Here is a 17,092-nt window from a genome sequence, read left to right on the forward strand (position 1 = left end):
ACACCAGTTCTTGCCCAAACCCTGCGCCTCCACGAGGCCGGGGCTTAGCTGCTCCAGGCTGCCTTCTGGCTCCTGTGCTCAGCTCCTGTATTCTTCCATCTCCCTGTTCCTGGGCTCTGGAGTTGCTTGAGGTGCCTGTTTGGAGGATAAGAGACTTCTTGTTCTATTATTCATATGTGCGAACACTGTTCATCTCTCTCAAAGAGATGCAGGCTTGGTTGGTTTCCTAAATGTCCTACAATAAATATTTAAGATTCACCAAGAAGGGTCGTCACCGTGGGCTGAAACACAACACCAGGAATTTCTCTGCTAAGCTTCCTGAATGCAAAAAATGAATAAATTACCATTCTATATATTATTTGTCCAGAATCTGTAAAATTATTTTACAAAGTGCTTGTATTTGATCTTCACAATAACCTCTGAGAGGTGGACAGGCACGGATTGCAAAAATTATTAAAAATCGGACATATATATATATTAAAATACATACACTAAAAGAAAGCTCTAAAGGCTTTAGAGACGCTGGATGGAGGTCAGACCATTTGGGAATTTAATTTCAGGTCTCCAATATTCGTGCACGTATTAAAAAACGATTTATTCAGAGCTTGTTACAAGCCAGATGAGATGGCAGTGGGTACAAAGATGACTAAAACACAGCCGTCCAGCGTAGGAGGAAGATCAGGTTCTAGCCAGAAGTAAACAACCCCTGCTTTGCAAGGTGGGGGGATGTGTGCTCTAGAGAATGGAAGAGAGAATAGGCCCACAGCTTCTAATCCGATGTTCCTGCCTGAGCCCGGCTCGGCGGTTGTTTACTAACGCCGTGTGCACTGAAAGGAGGAGGAGGAGGGGGCTTTGCCACGTGACTGGGGTCGGCTCTCACTGGAAGGGTCGGCTGCTGGTTGGCAACGGAACTCTTTCTTCCCTCACTGCACAGCTACTTCCCGGGGTCTGCACAGGCTTCCTCGCTTTTCTCTCCACGAGATGAACTCGGGGCCTGTGGCTTTGGGGCCGCCGAGTGCACGGTTCTACAGCCTCCAGCGGGGTCTGAGCCGCTTGTCGTCTCCGCAACAGTCCCCGCTGATCGTCGGCAGCTCTGGGAAGGGGACTTGGGGGTCTGCACCGAGCTCGGCAGCGGAAGCCGGTCCTCAACAGCCTCGGCATCAGCGTGCACCGCTGCTCGCCGGCACCCTGATTCTTCTTCCATACCTTAATTGTGTTATGTACCTCAAAGATACTTTGCACACGAATGCTTAGTTGCACACTAACGCACGAACATTTGCACACGAATGCTTAGTTGCAGACGAAAGCACAAACACGCGCCCTTAAGAGGAAAGGCACCCGGGCTCCTATGCCTGGCCTCGCCGTAGCGCCGGGCTCTGGGCTCTGCTTGGCCGGCGTCGGAGAGACGTAGGCGACCCCAAGTGTGGCCAAGGTGTCCCCAATGCAGCCCCCAAAGCTGTGGTCAAGACTGTGGGTGATACACCCCATGAATCTGCACTGCAGATATGGGTCTGTCACCCGAGCTTGCCGATGACCCCGGCCTGCTAGGCCTCTCTGCTCTAGGGATGCTGCAGCTGCAGCCCTGGGGGGGCCCTTGGCGAGTTCCCCCAAGCCAAGCCAGAGTATCAGTGAGTCGAATGCATGGTTCCAGAGACTGGGAGGCGACCCGAAGGTCCTGCTCGTTGGAACGCAGGCATAGCCACAACACAAATTTCTTTTGGGGAGTAGGACTGGGGGGGGGGTGTCTCCAAGTTAGCAGGGAACTTTCCACTTGACCAGTACAACACTGTAGTGCCGCCTACAGAGTGTGGCGCCCAAGGGTGGGGGCTTGACGACCCCCTGACTGCACGCAGCAAGGTTTGCAAGGCCTGGAGCTCAAGCTTTTTTTTTTTTTTCCTTGTTCCTTTTTATCGCCTGGTTGTTTTTCGGATTTTTTTTTTTTTTTTCAGTTAAAAAAAAAAAAAAGACCAAGCCATCTCAGCAGCGCCAGCCGCCTGCAGTGGAGCGTGCCTGGCCTGCAGAGGCAGTCGTCTCCCACTTTTTCTCCGCCCCCGCGCAGGACTAGGCTCTGCAAGAGCCACATTCTGTCTGCTTGGCAGTTGTGCTAGAAGTTCACAATTGCCTGGACCCCAGCGGTGGTTTTGGGCTCCAGGGCCAAGTTTTTGAAGTTTTTTTTGGGCCACGACGCCCGGCCCAAAGCCTGCACACACTTATGCAAAGGGAAACAGGGCACCCGGGGAAATACCCCGGAGAGGGCGGAGCGCTCCCACCCTTGGGGCAGGGCAACAAGGGAGATCCCTCTCCCGGAACGTTACAAACAAAGCCCATGATTATCGCAGGGGGGCACCCGTGAGGGACGGACAGGAAGAGGGCCGGGGGAATGCCGGGGAGGGGACCACAGCACGGAAACGGCCCTGGGGCAGGGCTGCAGCGGTGTCCCGGGACGGAGGGTGCCGGTGAAGAAGAGTGAGGAGGCCGGGGAGGCAGGCCGTGAGGTCCTAGTGGAGGCCTGCAGCCTGTTGGCAGTGGAGGACCAGGCCACCCGAGAAAGGAAGGGGTCAGGTCACTGAGCCCTAGAAAGCTCAGTCGACTTGGAGGGAGCTGCAGACGCTCCCTTGTAGTTTTGGGCTCAGGCCTTTTTGGTGTTTGGAGCAGGCCTCTTGTGAGGAGAGTTAACCAAATCTCGGAGTTAGAGCCACATGCCAGACACGCAGGCGCTAAGTTAGGGCTAGAAGGCCAAAATCTTTGGGGGCGGTCCTAGGAAATGAGTGGGTAGGGGTCTTTTCCATTCTCTCTCCTGATTGGTGGATTTGACGCTTGCACATCCGCGGTCGGATTGGGGAGGGGTCTCTAGGACGTTAGGTTTCGACGCAAGGATTGGGGGGATTCAAGTGCTTTGAGATCTGAGTTAGGCCTTGGTAGGGGGAGCCAGACAATTGGAAAGCCGAGGTGGTTATTTGGGGAGGGGTCTTTGCGCTTTGGCGGAGCGCAAAATTGCGCCTATTCTGGCCTAAGGCTTTGTCAAGAGAGGTTTCTATGCAAGGGCGGACCAGCTAGGCCAGAGCTAGAGAAAGAAAGGGGGAAAAAAAATCAAGAATATAAAGGGGTGGGGGACCCTGAGAGGGGGTTCACAAAGGGTGAGACATGGCCACCAGGCGTTTAACCGACGCTTTCTTGTTGTTGCGGAATAATTCCATCCAAAACCGGCAGCTGTTAGCCGAGCAAGTGAGTAGTCACACCACCTCCAGCCCTCTGCATTCACGTAGCATTGCTGCGGTGAGTCTCCTGGCGGCCTCTCCAGACACACACACCGTGTGCACTGCGGCTCTGCCTGTCTGTCTGTCTCTGTTTGTCTCTCTGTCTAAAAAGAAAAAAAGAAAGAAAAAAAAAAGGAAGAAAAAAGAACAAGACGACGACGATTAGGAGTGATACTAAGTGGAAGGGTTCCTTGGCCAGGGGTCATGGGGCACCTACAACCCCCAATGGGGACCACAGTATCAAGCCCTGCTCTACCTTACTTTACCCTTTTCACTTCGGTGGGCCTCCTAGTCCTCCTCCCCCATCTCCCGTCGTCACAGCACGACAGGCAGCTGCAATTTACATATGTTTTAACCACGAGGACTTGGAATCTAGGCCTTTCTCCAACCTTTTTGTTTTGTTTTGTTTGGAGTCCCCCCCCCAACCCGCCAACCCCCCCCCCCCCCCCCCCCCGCCCTCCTGCACCGGCTTCACTTTGGTTCTTTGAGCCAGGTGGTTGGTTAGCTGACTCAAATCCTTGCAGAGAAAACTGCCCCCCTCCCCCAGGAAGGAGGGGTGTGTGTGTGTGCCGTGTGTGCCCCCCTCCCCCAGGAAGGAGTTTGTGTGTGTGAGTGTGTGAGAGATGTTCTTTTCCCACCATTTTTCTTCAAATGGCCAAGTCCTCGGTGTAGCCATACACCCCAAGAATAATTGCTTTGCTGTTTTTTCCCGGGGTTCATGTTGGTGAGACTGGAAGGTGCCGAGCACTTTGTTTTCCATTTCCCACACAGGAAATTAAGCTTTCCCCTCCATTCGAACTTTTTTTAAAAGCATGATGTGGATGTGAAAATTAACACCCCCAAATAGCAGATGGCTTTTGATTTTATTGACCGGAACTTGGTCTAGCAGTAGTGGGGTTTTTTTGTTGTTGTTCTTTTTCAAAGCAATGTGTCAGAAAGATTGCTGTATTTGGTTTGTTTTTGATGGAGGCTTTGACTTCCTGAGCCTCAGTTTACTGCCCTCTCAGATAGGGGGCAGGTCTGAATGGTTCAACCAGACGAATATTGTTAGCTTTTGTAATACCTTTAATTGAAAATCAGGGAAGGATTGAATGGACGCAGCCTTGGAATATAGGGGAATGAACAGTCACCCCAAGATCTTAGGAGGTTGTATTTGAAATACAATTTGTGAAACCCTGCACCTTTCCCGCCTTTTAGATGCTGTATTGCCTTTTCATTTATTTCTTTTATCATTTATCAAAGTGCTAATGAAAAATTAAGCTCTGTGTCGTGATTGTCAATGTGTTGCCAAGACAGTTGTCCCTTTTTTAAGTCACTGTGGAAATTATGTTTGGCCATATTATTCACAGAAAAGGGATTTTAAGCGGTGTGAGCAGTTTTAAGAATAAAAGGATGCAGGATGTAAACTTTGGTTGCAAGGTATAGAAAACTGGCTCTGATTGTGCAGGGGCTTTTGTTTATATTCGAAGGATTTTTACATTTGTAAACTGAAAGAAATAATATTATATAGAAATAAGTAGGAAAAAAATCTTAGCATGGAAACGGGTTCATTCTAACACGGTTTTTGAAAAGAGTCTCCAGAAATAAGCCGAGAAATAATGAGTGGAGACGGAAAAATACAGCTGGTGGGTCTTCACTTATATTAAATAAGAGTTGCCTGCCCTTTATGACTTAATTTTATGCTACCTCATGGGGAAGGGGAAAAAAAAAGCCGAAAAAAAAAAGCCGAAAAAAAAAAAATGGAACTAATATGCTAAAGCTTCTAGGGTCTCAATTTTAATTGATGAAAAAGATATTATTTGATTTTTTAAATTTAATTCTGTAAGTTGAAAACACCCTGAACCTTTGGGTAACATGAGAAAAAAAAATTAACCATTAATTCAGAGAGTTTAATAACACGGTGTCTCAGACAGGCAGCTTTTCAAAACGGCGTTGCTGAGTCCCGCTGCTTTTTAAATGTTTTTCTAAGGCAAACTATTTGAATATGTATCTGTTTGTATGTCTAAATATTTGTGGAATAAAATAATTTAAAATGCTTAGCTATAGGTATGGTTTGGAAAAGCAGATAATGTCAACAGATACACAGATCTGTTTAGCAAATTCGGACAGTTTTTTGAAAGTGATTTATAAATGCAACTAAAATTCATGTTGAAGTTAAGAACATTAAAAATGTTTTCATATGTCATGCTTTTGAAAATACTGAATACTTTTATTAGCCTGTGCTCTGGCGTTTTTCTTAGATGACTAGAAGGAGTCAAGTCTATGGAAATACCTGCGTGATCAGTTTGGACTACTCCAAAAAACAGATTTTTGCAGTCCAACAGAAATAGTTTGCCTAAGTTAGAGTTTAAAAGACAAAAACACATTTCTACTTTTCTATATTTTAATTGTGTTCATGGAAAAAAATGCATGCTATAAATCTCTGTTTAAAATTAAGTGTTACATTTTCAGGTTTTTTTATAAGGTTTTTTTTCACAAATTATTTCTGCACATAAAATAATCAAGAATGTCAAGATATTAACAGAGATTACAATTTTTTAAATAACTTCTGGAAATCAAGAAAGCATTATAAATATTTTGAAGAAAAAGATATGCTTAAGACAATTTTCAGAAACTCTGGCATCGTTCATGCCGTGCTTCTGGCTCAGAGAAATTTGAAAACCACATTTTGACTTGCAAATTTCAAAACCGGGTGGTAAATCAAAACTATCAGTCAGCTTTGACTATGGACAAGATATTAGATGATATTAGGTTATCCAAATAATTATAATTACATTTGCTAATTTTATTAGATATTTATGGAGATGTTTAATATTAAAATGGCAATTATTTTATATATTCTGCTCTCAAAAATAGAGGAAGCAAAAGAGCAAAACATTTTTAATTGTTAAATCTAGTGATGCATTTGTATGTCAGAGACATTTTACCGCTTTGCATTTTTCTCAGCACGTTTTTCAGCTTGGAGAAATTACAAATAAACATTTAAAAAGTATATATTTGTCTTAGTCATATAAGACAAAAGAGACAATTTGTAAATACATATTTAAATTTACATAATTAAAGGGAAATAGCCAACCCTGAGAATTTAATTTTTAAAAATCATTACCTGGAATTTTACATTTCTAATTAGAAGGTAAAACTTTAGACATTGATTTTAGTGTGTTTGTTGTCTCATGTGTAATTAAAAGCAAATATCTAAAATAATAAAATTAAAAATTTAATAGTTAAATTTAAAAATTTAATATTGAGCTTTCACATCCTTATTTGAGGACAACCTACAGAAATGGATTACAAAGTAGGTTGTGGATGTACATCTCTCATACAACTCAAAACAAACCACAGTAGAAGCCTGAACATTTAAAAACAATACGCCCATACTTTTAAAATAGTGATTTGAAGAGAAAACTGCAGGTTTGCTGGTGGCAGTGTCAGTAGGAGGCTATGGAGGCACATAGACTTAGGGCTGGGTTCGGGTAAATGTGTCACCAGTGAGAAGGGATTTAAGGAGGACTTTCAAGCAGCAAAACAAGCCAGCAGCAACAACAATAACAACAACAAACCCAAGGACCAGAGTGGACCTAAAGGCCTCTGGCCCAGTTGTCCCTTTTTGTGGAACCCCCACGTTTCCTTGCTGGACTCTTCTGTGATAGATACGGCATTCTGGCAGCTGTCATCTTTTACTTCTAAAGTGTCTTTTACTTCACCAATGCCAGCAGTTTGTCTCCCACGCTAGGGTCTGTCCCCTGGTGTTTGTGGCATAGGACACTGATTCTTGCTGCATGTGGACCCCACAGCTGCTTTATTCCCTGGAGGGTTTTTCTAGGCTCAGCCGGCCCGGGTCAGACGAACAGCTTAAGTTCCTTCCCTGTGAATGAAGGCTGATTTTTCTGTATTCTTTTTAAAGCACAACAACTACACAAAATTCTACTCATTTAGAATTTTGAGTTCTACTGTTTTTGTGTTCATATTAGTAAAGTTAATTGTTAAAAACAGACTGGGGTTTGATTTTTGTGTCCAAGCCAAAGGCACTTGTTGGTAATTTAGAGGAGCTGTGTTCTGCCTTAGGTTTGGAGCATCCATCATGGTATCCCTCAGCAGCATATGATAAAAGGAGAGTGATGGATGGAAGTCTGGGAATTTAGTCTAAGCCCTGCTCTGCTGTGGATGTAATCTTTTTGGATGTCTTTTTGTCTTCTTGCTAAATTGAGGATTTTGAGTGAGGTGATCTCTGGTGGCCCCATCAATTCAACAGTGTTTCTGCAGTTCTGTTTTAATACTTGTTTCTCCTGACCAAAGCACACAGCCTTACCTTTAAATTGAAAAGGAGAAATCCATAGTCAACAACAGTTTTGGCTGTCAGCTCAAGGCTGCTGAAGAAAAATACGTAGAAGCAGCTCCAGTACTGTGCAAAAGTAACTCTTGACCTGTCTGCCAAGCACAGGGTTAAGTCGGTACCTTGTATAGGCAACTGCAGGCAGTTGGCTTCGGGAACCTAGATGGATTTATAAAGTTAAATAATAATTAACTTTATAATTAAAATCAAATATTTAATTATATAATTAATTAATTAATATGTAATAATTAATATACAATTATTATATAAATTAATTAATTAAATTATGTAATAATTAAAAATAAAAACCAAATCTTGGAAGGACTGAAGGGGAAGCTGAATTGGTTAAGGTGCTGTGTGGCTCTTGTTTTCTTTGATCTTGAGATGAATCTGAACCCGGGTAGGAGTGCTTGGTTAGTGCTGACTGCCTGATCTATACTCTGCTGCAGAAGCATACACAATCTATAAATGGATTATAATCTATAGAGTTAAGTGCTCCTAGATTAGTTTGAAACTAGCACATTATTTTTAATAAAATGTGTGCTTTGTGGGGGGAGGGGACCTAAGAATTAATTGTGGTTATTGGTACCTAAGGTCCTTACTGAGTCTTGCCTGTGGTATTAGTGAAGATTTATGAATGCTTACTGTGTGCCTGGCAAGGCTGAGCCTTTCCCATGTGTGACCTTGTGTTGTCCTGGATGAAGTTGGTGCTCATGGTTCAGATGAAGAGTGATGGGTAGAGGAGTTAGGAACTGACTCGTCACCCACCTCACGAATGTGGGATTGTGGGTAAATACCTGGGCCACAGTGGCCCTGGCTGCTTCCCAGTGGGTGTGGAAGGACTTGTTTAATTACATGTTTTTTCTTTTGTAGTAGGCTAGCCTGGTTTTTTATTTCTTTTTACAGCCGTCCATAGTCAGTTTTAACTTGCTCATCGAAGCTGGAGAATTATGTCTCTATGTGTAGGCTCCAAGTATGAAATCATTGTATATTTCTCTTTAGATATATTTGCTTTTCTGCGTGTGAAGGAAGGTTCCATTTGAGCAGGGAGACTGACTTTCAAATGAGGGTTCTTTGTTGGATGAAAGTGAAGCAAACTTTTATTTTGGCAGCAACAGGGATAAAGTAAACATCAGTATAGCACAGACCTGGGCTTCCAGCTCACTTTGCTCAACTCTTCCAGACCCCTAAGCAAACACAGATGGGTTTCCACTTCTCAGTTTTATGTAGCAAGTTCTTTAGACTATAAATTCCAAATGCTACTTGGAATTTTTCAATGTTTGCTTGATTGCATGCCATGGGCAGGTCACAAGGCTTGGTTTATATGATATAAAGGTTTTAGAAGGTGGTGATGAGTACCAAGGTGTTTGTTTTTGTTTTTTGTTTTGTTTTGTTTTTTTGGACTATATTATGGTCTCTCCTGATGGTGATTCTTATGTTTTAACTCAGTTCTAAATGACTAAATTTCCTGGTAATTTCGTGGCAGGAGCTTTGAAAACCTTCTGATTTTTAAGAAGTAGAATGAGGGTGGTCTTTGAAAAGGTGGTGTTCTGAATTTAGTCCTGATGTGCAAAAAATTCCAGGAATGATTAATAAAAATAGAGAGGCTGGAGGGTGGCATGGGGAAAGGCTTGGTGTACCTGAGCTGCCCCCATCCTCGCCAGCGTCAAATACTGTGACTGTGACATTTTGAAGTGTTGTTTTGAGGATTTGCAAGTGTTGCTTGTAATCCTAGAATCTCCTGACTGTAATTTCACCTCTTAGCGCCTAGTAATTGTAAGAATGAAAAGAAGAGGATGTGTGCGGCCAGCTGATAATTCAGTGGCACGGACTCAGGTGGCAGGCGCCTGAGACAGTGGCTCACGGTGCTGCTTCCCTAGACGAAGCCCTGGGAGGCCCCTCAAAGGGGTCTCGGCTCTAGCTCCACTGCAGCCTTCTTCTTGCATCTGAAATACTGATACAAGATGTCCATGCTCTCTTTATGGATCTGCTACACTTTTTAAAAATACAAATTTTGTTTTCTTTTTAAAGCAAAATGAAATGAAATGAGGTATTTTCATGACATGATCTCCTTGAGCCTCTACCACAACAGTCTGTGTGTATGGTACGTCTTTGCACCAGCGCAGAACATGAGTGCCGAAGCTCTCAGCTCCAAGATGCTCTCTCCTTAGATTTCTGTGCAGAGGGGTTGTGGGATTACTTTGTGTGTGGATTTTGTTGTTGTTTTTGATGTTTTTTTTGTTTTTGTTTTTAGTTTTTTGCTAGCATCGTGTGATAGTATTTTGGTATCAATAATCAAGTTTCATTTGTACTACTAATCTTTAAATAAGAAAATTATGTTATTTTTTTTAATTTACTGCTAAACATAAAAAATCAACACCGTTGATTATTGAAATTCACCACTAATTATTTCCATGATCGATACTGTAGGAAAAAAAGGACCTTGTTGTTTAGATTATCTGTCATTAGTAACTGTCTCTTCAGAAGATAGAGTTTCACGTTGGCCTAAAAAAGAAGCTTTAACTTTCAACTGAAATTTAACCCTTGAGTGCCCTTTGCCCCCTCTACACACTGGTTAAGTGGGGTCCTTTTCCCGTCTGCATTGTCTCCTTGGTTTGCAGGACTGTGTAGCCCTCTGCATAGCTGTGCCAAATCACAGCACATGCAGGAGTGTTTTTTCTTATTCCTATTGGTGTCTCCGTCACTGGGGATAGAGCCATGGCCATGGGGTTTGATTTGTACAGTCCTTAGGTAGAGTGGCTGCAATATTATTTGGATGCAGCCATTGGTAGACAGTTTTGTGGGTTATTTATATTTTATTTCATTGCATTTGCTGAGCTGATTGTAATGTTAAAATAGGCATTTATATGACACAGTAACATATTTTAGCATTTATTTTATCTTCCTAAGGAAATTTAGAAGTGATATTGCAAGTGATAATTGATCTTTATGAATAAAAATTACCACTATACTTAAGTGAAACAAAGCAAGTATGTTTTGCTTGTTTGCAATGTGTTTTAATTTTTACAACTATGTATAGATTTATTACCTCCTTTACCAAAAGAACTACAGTAAATAAAAACACATGTTGGTGTAGCCTTTTCTAAGAAGGAAGACTCCAGAACAACCTTTTAAGGGCTGGTTTTGTAGTCACTTGAGTATGTTGATGCGTGTCTCCTCACCTGATGGCCTTGTGTGTCTGTCTGCCCATGCCTTTCTGCTTTTCCTGCCCGGACGGACGGCCCGACGGCAACACCACAACCACAGGAGCTGGATGAGGTACTGTGCTTTGGGGATTTTTGTGTGTTGGGTGATTTTAGTTTATAAAACACTGTTTTCTTGCAGTCTTTGGTCATATAGATGACACTAGCCCTGGCATACATGTAGAGTTGATTGGAATTACTGTATGGAGTGTATTGATTTCATATTTCACCAGTGTTCACACCATTTGAAGTAGTGACCTAGAAGGATGCTTAGGAGACATGTCTACTCTTTGGGAAAGTTCTCAGTTTGGGAGCAGCCACAGGGGGAGAGTTGCTTGACTGGGCAGCAAGCTGCCTGCTTACAGGATGATGACCTGGGCTCCTGATTTCTGAGATAAAGGGGATATAGTGGTTCAAGTGGAGCATAGGGGGACAATCCATCTGATGGAAGCCCTCGAGCAGGCAGGGATGGAGCCACGAGTGCTGCTGCCATCTGGCTGGTCCCTCGCGCTGCTAATGAAGTGAGGGGTACTGCATGTCTCGGCTTCTGCTGCAGAGACCACTTCTGACCTCCTGACAGCACATGCTTGGCCTCTTCGTTTCTTGTCAGCGTCTCCCCAGGAAGGTGAGAGTATGCATCCATGTCACTTGATTTCAGTGGCCCTGCTAACGGGGCCAGGAGACCGGTGGGCAGGACACCGCTGCTGACCACATTAGTGTCTCTTTCTGTCTCAGCGATGAAGGGGCAGTGAGAGCATTTCTGAGAGAAGACTGCTTTGTACGGAAAGGCAAATCAGAGGTCAGGATCCCTTCCTCCTTTTATAGTCCTGCAGGTGCCAGCTCCTGGTTATGCTCTAGTTATATGTTGGAAGAGCCTAAACTCACAGGTGGTGATGCCAACACACTGTACCACTCAAGCATCCTTCCTTGTGAGCCAGTCAAGTGAAAAGCGGAACTCTTTAATCCTCATGACTTCATGAGAATTCCACCATGAAGCTTTACAAGAAGCTTCCTGCCCTGTGGTCAACTGGGAAGGATACAGGGTGCAAATGGTGATAGACTCCTGTTCCTTTTTTTGTTTTGTTTTGTTTTTGTTTTTGTTTTTGTTTTTTTAGAAGAATAACCCATATTCATGTGTTTGAAAAGATACATGGGATTCCATTAACAGTGGTCCCTCCTGAGATTGGGAGGGAGAATGGGGTAAAAAGAAAGCTTCAGTTTTTGATCCCCATCCTACTGTACACATGTGTTTAACCACTGGCCTGCATCATTACTGTCACAAGAAGCATGGTTAAAACACACCCCCAGCCTGAAGCTCAAGGACTAGGTAGCTGGGGCTAGACCTTCCTGTCCCACCCAGGATCCTCACTGCCAGCACCCAGCCTGGGCTGAGGAAGATGTAAGATTTCTGTTCCTACACAGTGAAGCTAGCAGGTGGGTCTCATGGGGCACAGCAGATGGAGATGGATTTGCTGATGAAACCTCTGCTAGGTTAAGCCCTGACACATAGACCCTGGTGGACACACATGGGACGTAAGGATGTGCCTCCTTGCTGAGCAGGTTGCAGCTGAGAAAAGGGGTGTGATTGTGGGAGGGCAGGTAAGTAGTTCTGACACCTCAGGCCAGCCCTCATGAGCACCTTGCTCTAGTCCCTGCTGTAGGGGCAGCTTCTAGAGACTAGCCATGTTTGGGAGGAGCTTGCAGACCCTTGTGGGTTTCTCTGGGGGTTTTGACCAGCATGTAGCCTAGGCTGGTCTCCAGCTCTTGGCAGCCCAGGTTCTGGGGTCACAGATGGGTACCAGCACATTGGATCCCTGTTTGCATTTCTTGTGCTTGGCATCTGTGCACAGGGCCCTGGCGGAAGTGCGGCGTGCTGAGCAGCCTTGCCCTCGTGCTCTCGGCTCTGCATGCTTCACTTCCTCCTTCCCCAGCGCCATCATGTTCTTCATGAAGTGTAGCTTCCAGAATTATGCGCAGCATACTTTATTTACCTCGTCCATTCATTCCACCCATTTACTGTTGACTCATTCAGCTAATTATAATTGTGTGTTCATTACTGTGAAGTGCCAGGTGCTGAACGAGGAACTAGGGATGTTGTTGGGAAAGGTGTCCAGAGGCTCGCTTTACTGAGGGAGGTTGGGCTTCAAAGTAGTGTCTTCTGGGAGTAGTAAACATCTGCCACTTGGGCATCCTGGCATGAATCCACGGATCTGAGAGCCCCTGCTCCCTACAGGTAGTCCTGCAGGCATACATGTTAGCCACTCTCCTACTCAGGCTGAGGACCCTGGAGACACTGCTTCCATTCTGCTCAGGAAATATGCAGTAGAGTTTTGGCCAAGGAGGAGGCCATTCTCCATCCACAGTGTTGTCCAGGACAATATCTGTTCTCTCCTCTGTCTTCTGTGCCTGGTCTTTGCATTTTCTGCCTTGGACAGATAGTCTTCCAGAAGATAGGAGCTATTAAAAAATTATAAGGTATAAATGTCAGGATCCCAAACCACCTACTCCTATGAGCTAGCCCTTGTGGCCTTGAGCAGGTGTCCATGCCCAAGGGTTTCAACATCCACTGAAGGTTGGAGCAAACCCTGGGGAAGGATTGTCTCTTTGGTTGCAGAAGCCAAGTCTGCAAGTGTGCTCAGGGCCATGGTGATGGGCAGGGTTGCTTCTCTTTGTTTTTTAGCTTGTGTATGTTGATGAAGGAGAGTCGGTGAATTAGCGCGATTATCAAGACAGTGCATGGGATTCCCAAGGTTTGTGTTCTCTGTTCTGGTGCCATCTGGAAAGTGTTTCCAGTAACTTCATAATGAGAAGAAAGCTGTTGTTGTTGTTGTTTGTTTGTTTGTTTTGAGACAGGGTTTCTCTGTGTAGTTTTGGTGCCTGTCCTGGATCTTACTCTGTAGACCAGGCTGGCCCCGAACTCACAGAGATTCGCCTTGGCTCTGCCTCCCGAGTGCTGGGATTAAAGGTGTGTGCCACCACCGCCTGGCCTGAAAGCATTATTTTTAATCTCAGATGAAGATAATTTGGTTGTGACTTCTAGATTCTTCTATCCACTTGCTTGTTCATCCCTCCGTGAGCCTGGAGATTTCTTAGACCACGTTGTTTGTTCTTGTGCTCTGGCTTCAGGATCCACAGCCCATTGCAAGAGTTGCCAGGCTGTGGTTTGTAGTGTCGCTTCTGGACTCTTGAATGTTGAGTGCTCATGCAGTCGGCTGCTTGTGAGAACTGCTCTTGTTCTACTGTTGAACTTGGTGTAGATCTCTGTGCTGTTCCTTGATCTCACTGCATGCGTCTACACATGCAATGGGGTGTTGTAAGCATGCAAAGCTGTGATTTGGAGCAGCAGGATTTATAAGACAGAGTGTGTATGTGTTTCTTCCATAGGTCAGGAATTTTGTCTTCAGACAGGGTGATAGACACCTGCAGGAAACCCAGACACTGTGAGCACTGTCAAGGGTTTCTGCATTCAGCACAAGAACAGGGCTCTGAGGTAGGACTGTGTCCTCTGTGGCTCTTGGAGGACAACCCCAAGTAAAAGACAAAAGAATTCTTAAATTCTTAATTCTCAAATGCGAAGCTTATATAACATTTTTTTCTTGTTTAAAAATACATAGATTTTATTTTATTTCTTTTTAACTTCAGAAATACAAGTTTATTTAAGAAAAGCCTTAACTCATGTCAGGTTTTAGGAGTAGGAAGAGTTGAAATTTGGCAAAGATAGATGAAGAGAAGCATGGCTAGTGAGGTCTGTGGGAAGGACGGCAGCCTGGAGACCAGTGTGAGCTCAGCGTAGCACACCAGCATGTTGGTAAGGGGAGGGAGGTTCGGGAAGTTGAAAGGGTGATTATTTATTTTGCCCGTAAGATACATTTTCATGTTCCTGTTTGTTCCCATTTCAAATAGTTGACGTTATCTTCAATTGTTTTCTCTTCGCAAAACACATGTTCTTTTTCAGTAGTACACACTGTGCTACACATTACAAACCTGTACCAGTAAGAGACATAGAATTTTTCTTCTCAGTAGAACAGGCTTTCTGTCACAATGAGCTATGGCCGTAGACTCTATCGGGGACAAATAATTGACCACATGCAAGCCTGCAGCCCTGGTGCAACGTGAGAAAGCCGCAGTGGCTGTGCAGGCTGGCGCCCGTCCCTCCTGAGGTCTCCTCGTTTATCAGCTTCCATAGAACCCCATGAACGAGTGGTCTGACTTCAGTCTTGATGTACAATTGGATGGGGACACCTCTCTTATAAAAGAAAGAGCTGCTTAAAACTGTGTGGTCTGCTTTAGCTGGATGCTCATATGTGGTGTCTGACCTTATAAATGATGCTAGTGAGAGTCCAGGTGAATTTAAAGATACCATCTCTCCACATCTTCCAGTTTTACGTGCATTTGTAAACAGTGAGAACAGCACTGCCTGTTTTGTTCACGAGTCAATACTTTCTCTGTTGAAACACACATGGGAATAATGCAGATTGGAAATTAAGCTCTATGGCTCTCATTAATAGAGACCGTGACAATTTAAAGTTGTCCTTTGTGTGGTATTCTGGAGTATTCATGTTCTACCCCTTGCAGCAGTGAATCTGTGGAGATCTGCTAAAGAACGTACCAGGCCAGAGCTGAGGGCTAAGCCAGAGGTTTGCCTGGTCAGTATACCCCCACAAGGACATGCTTGGTGGCCGGGGAGTGGGGTTGTTTCCACAGTGACCAGCAAGGCAGGCCTGGGCAGACTGGCACTTGAGTACTGGAGCCTTCTCTGGCCCCTGTGTAGATGCTACAGGAAGATCCAAAGCCCGGGGTCTCCTTTACTGTCTCAATTTAACAGCCTGTTGTCCTGGTTGATTTGCTTCGTGAACTGCAGTTGTATTGCATGGGTTACTAAGAGCAAGCTTGTGGAATGGAGTGGGGATTCTGCAATCAGCTGGCCCAGGTTTTAATCTGTCCCATTACCAGTAGCATGTGCCTTAAGGCAGGCTGTTTAACTTTTTTGTATTTCAATTCTGTATTTATGATTGAAATAATGTTTCTCAGCTCAGCTAGGTTTTTTTTTTTTTTTTTTTTGAGAATTAAAATCATAAACATGAAGACTTTCCATTAGTGAAGGCTTAGGTGGCTGAGAACCTCTAGGACCTGTAGTCTGCAGCACATATTTGAAGGACACACCATTAGCTCAGACATAGATGTAACGTGGGCCTGCAGTGGTGATGTGGACAATGGTGGATGTGGTCACAACCCTCAGGCCTTGGGTCCATTTCCGTCATCATAGCCCTTGCTGGATGCTGGGGTAGGTGGAGGCCAGGCTACCGGAAGTGTGTGGGGTGCTGAGGATGACAGTTGGAGTCTGAGTGAGTTTGTTCTTGGGGATCAGAGGCTTGTTCCTTAAGGTAGTGTGTGTGTGTGTGTGGGGGGGTTTTCCCTTCATTTGTGAGAATTTTAGATTTACTTCTTTATTGTTAGGTAAGCAAATATGAATTTGTCAGATGCATTGAAAAATAAATGCACATGATTGCAAGGAAGGAAGGTGGTAGATGTTGCTCACCCAGTGCTGCAGTATGCCCCAGCAAGTTCACAAAGTGTTGTCTGTGAGGGCGTCTATTGACCACTGTCTTTTGGTTATCATTTGGGTCTTTTGAATTAGCATTTAAAAATTCTGTGCTTTGGAGGACCTCTAGATCCTTTCAAATCCATTCATTGCCTCCAGGCAAAATAAATAAATAACCAGGCCAGCCTGTGATCTCCCTCCCACTCGCTGGAATTTCAAATTTAAAAAACAAAAACTTTCTGTCATTTCAAAGTAAGGGAAGTACAGCCAGTGGACATGCAGCTGAAGCAAAGAAATGGCTGGTGTGCAGAGGGCGGCGCTGAGACTGGAGGATGGCTGCGGTCCACGCACAGTCTAGTTAACCCTTCCGAGCAGTTCTTGGACACATGTTAACATGTGGTTCGTGGTCTTGTGACTGAGGTAACTGGCCCACCGTGGTTTCAGCAGCAGTTCCTGCTGCTGTCCCACCAGCACACTCACTCTGCTTCCTGCTCTCCTGGCTTAGTGCACTTGCTAAGGAGCTGGGTTTCTGACATTTTCATTACATTTCTGTAGCCAAATCGAGTCAAAGGCGCGTCCACAAGGATGTCCAAGGAAGTTAAGAACTGGTGCGTGAAAAGATAGGAATGGAGTTCAGACCCTAGCATGTCACAGGCAAGCTTGTAATACAGGCATGTCATTTCCCCTACCTTTCCATGTCCTCTCCGGGACAGTAGGGGGATCCATGTCCTAACTGACCTCTAACCATCTTTCAATG

General features: G+C 44.5%; 1 protein-coding gene across 8 annotated transcripts in view; it reads left to right on the forward strand.

Moving 5' to 3' along the window:
- The first annotated feature begins 2,390 nt into the window (after nucleotides 1-2,390).
- The window catches only part of Stx16 (syntaxin 16), a 32,734-nt gene continuing 18,032 nt past the window's right edge, over nucleotides 2,391-17,092 (forward strand). For 3 of the 8 annotated variants that reach the window (XM_052726022.1, XM_052726023.1, XM_052726021.1), the window contains exons 1-2: nucleotides 2,391-3,276; nucleotides 10,858-10,869. In XM_052726022.1, the coding sequence (XP_052581982.1) occupies nucleotides 3,145-3,276; nucleotides 10,858-10,869 (144 nt within the window). In that variant the 5' untranslated portion in view covers nucleotides 2,391-3,144. Of the gene's footprint in view, nucleotides 3,277-10,857; nucleotides 10,870-11,438; nucleotides 17,007-17,092 lie in introns of those variants that run through there. The other 5 variants (XM_052726025.1, XM_052726024.1, XM_052726026.1 and 2 more) reach the window with 5 other exon arrangements.

Source organism: Peromyscus californicus, unplaced genomic scaffold (genome assembly GCF_007827085.1).
Source record: "Peromyscus californicus insignis strain IS unplaced genomic scaffold, ASM782708v3 Scaffold_7__1_contigs__length_154581171, whole genome shotgun sequence".
Taxonomy (NCBI): domain Eukaryota; kingdom Metazoa; phylum Chordata; class Mammalia; order Rodentia; family Cricetidae; genus Peromyscus; species Peromyscus californicus.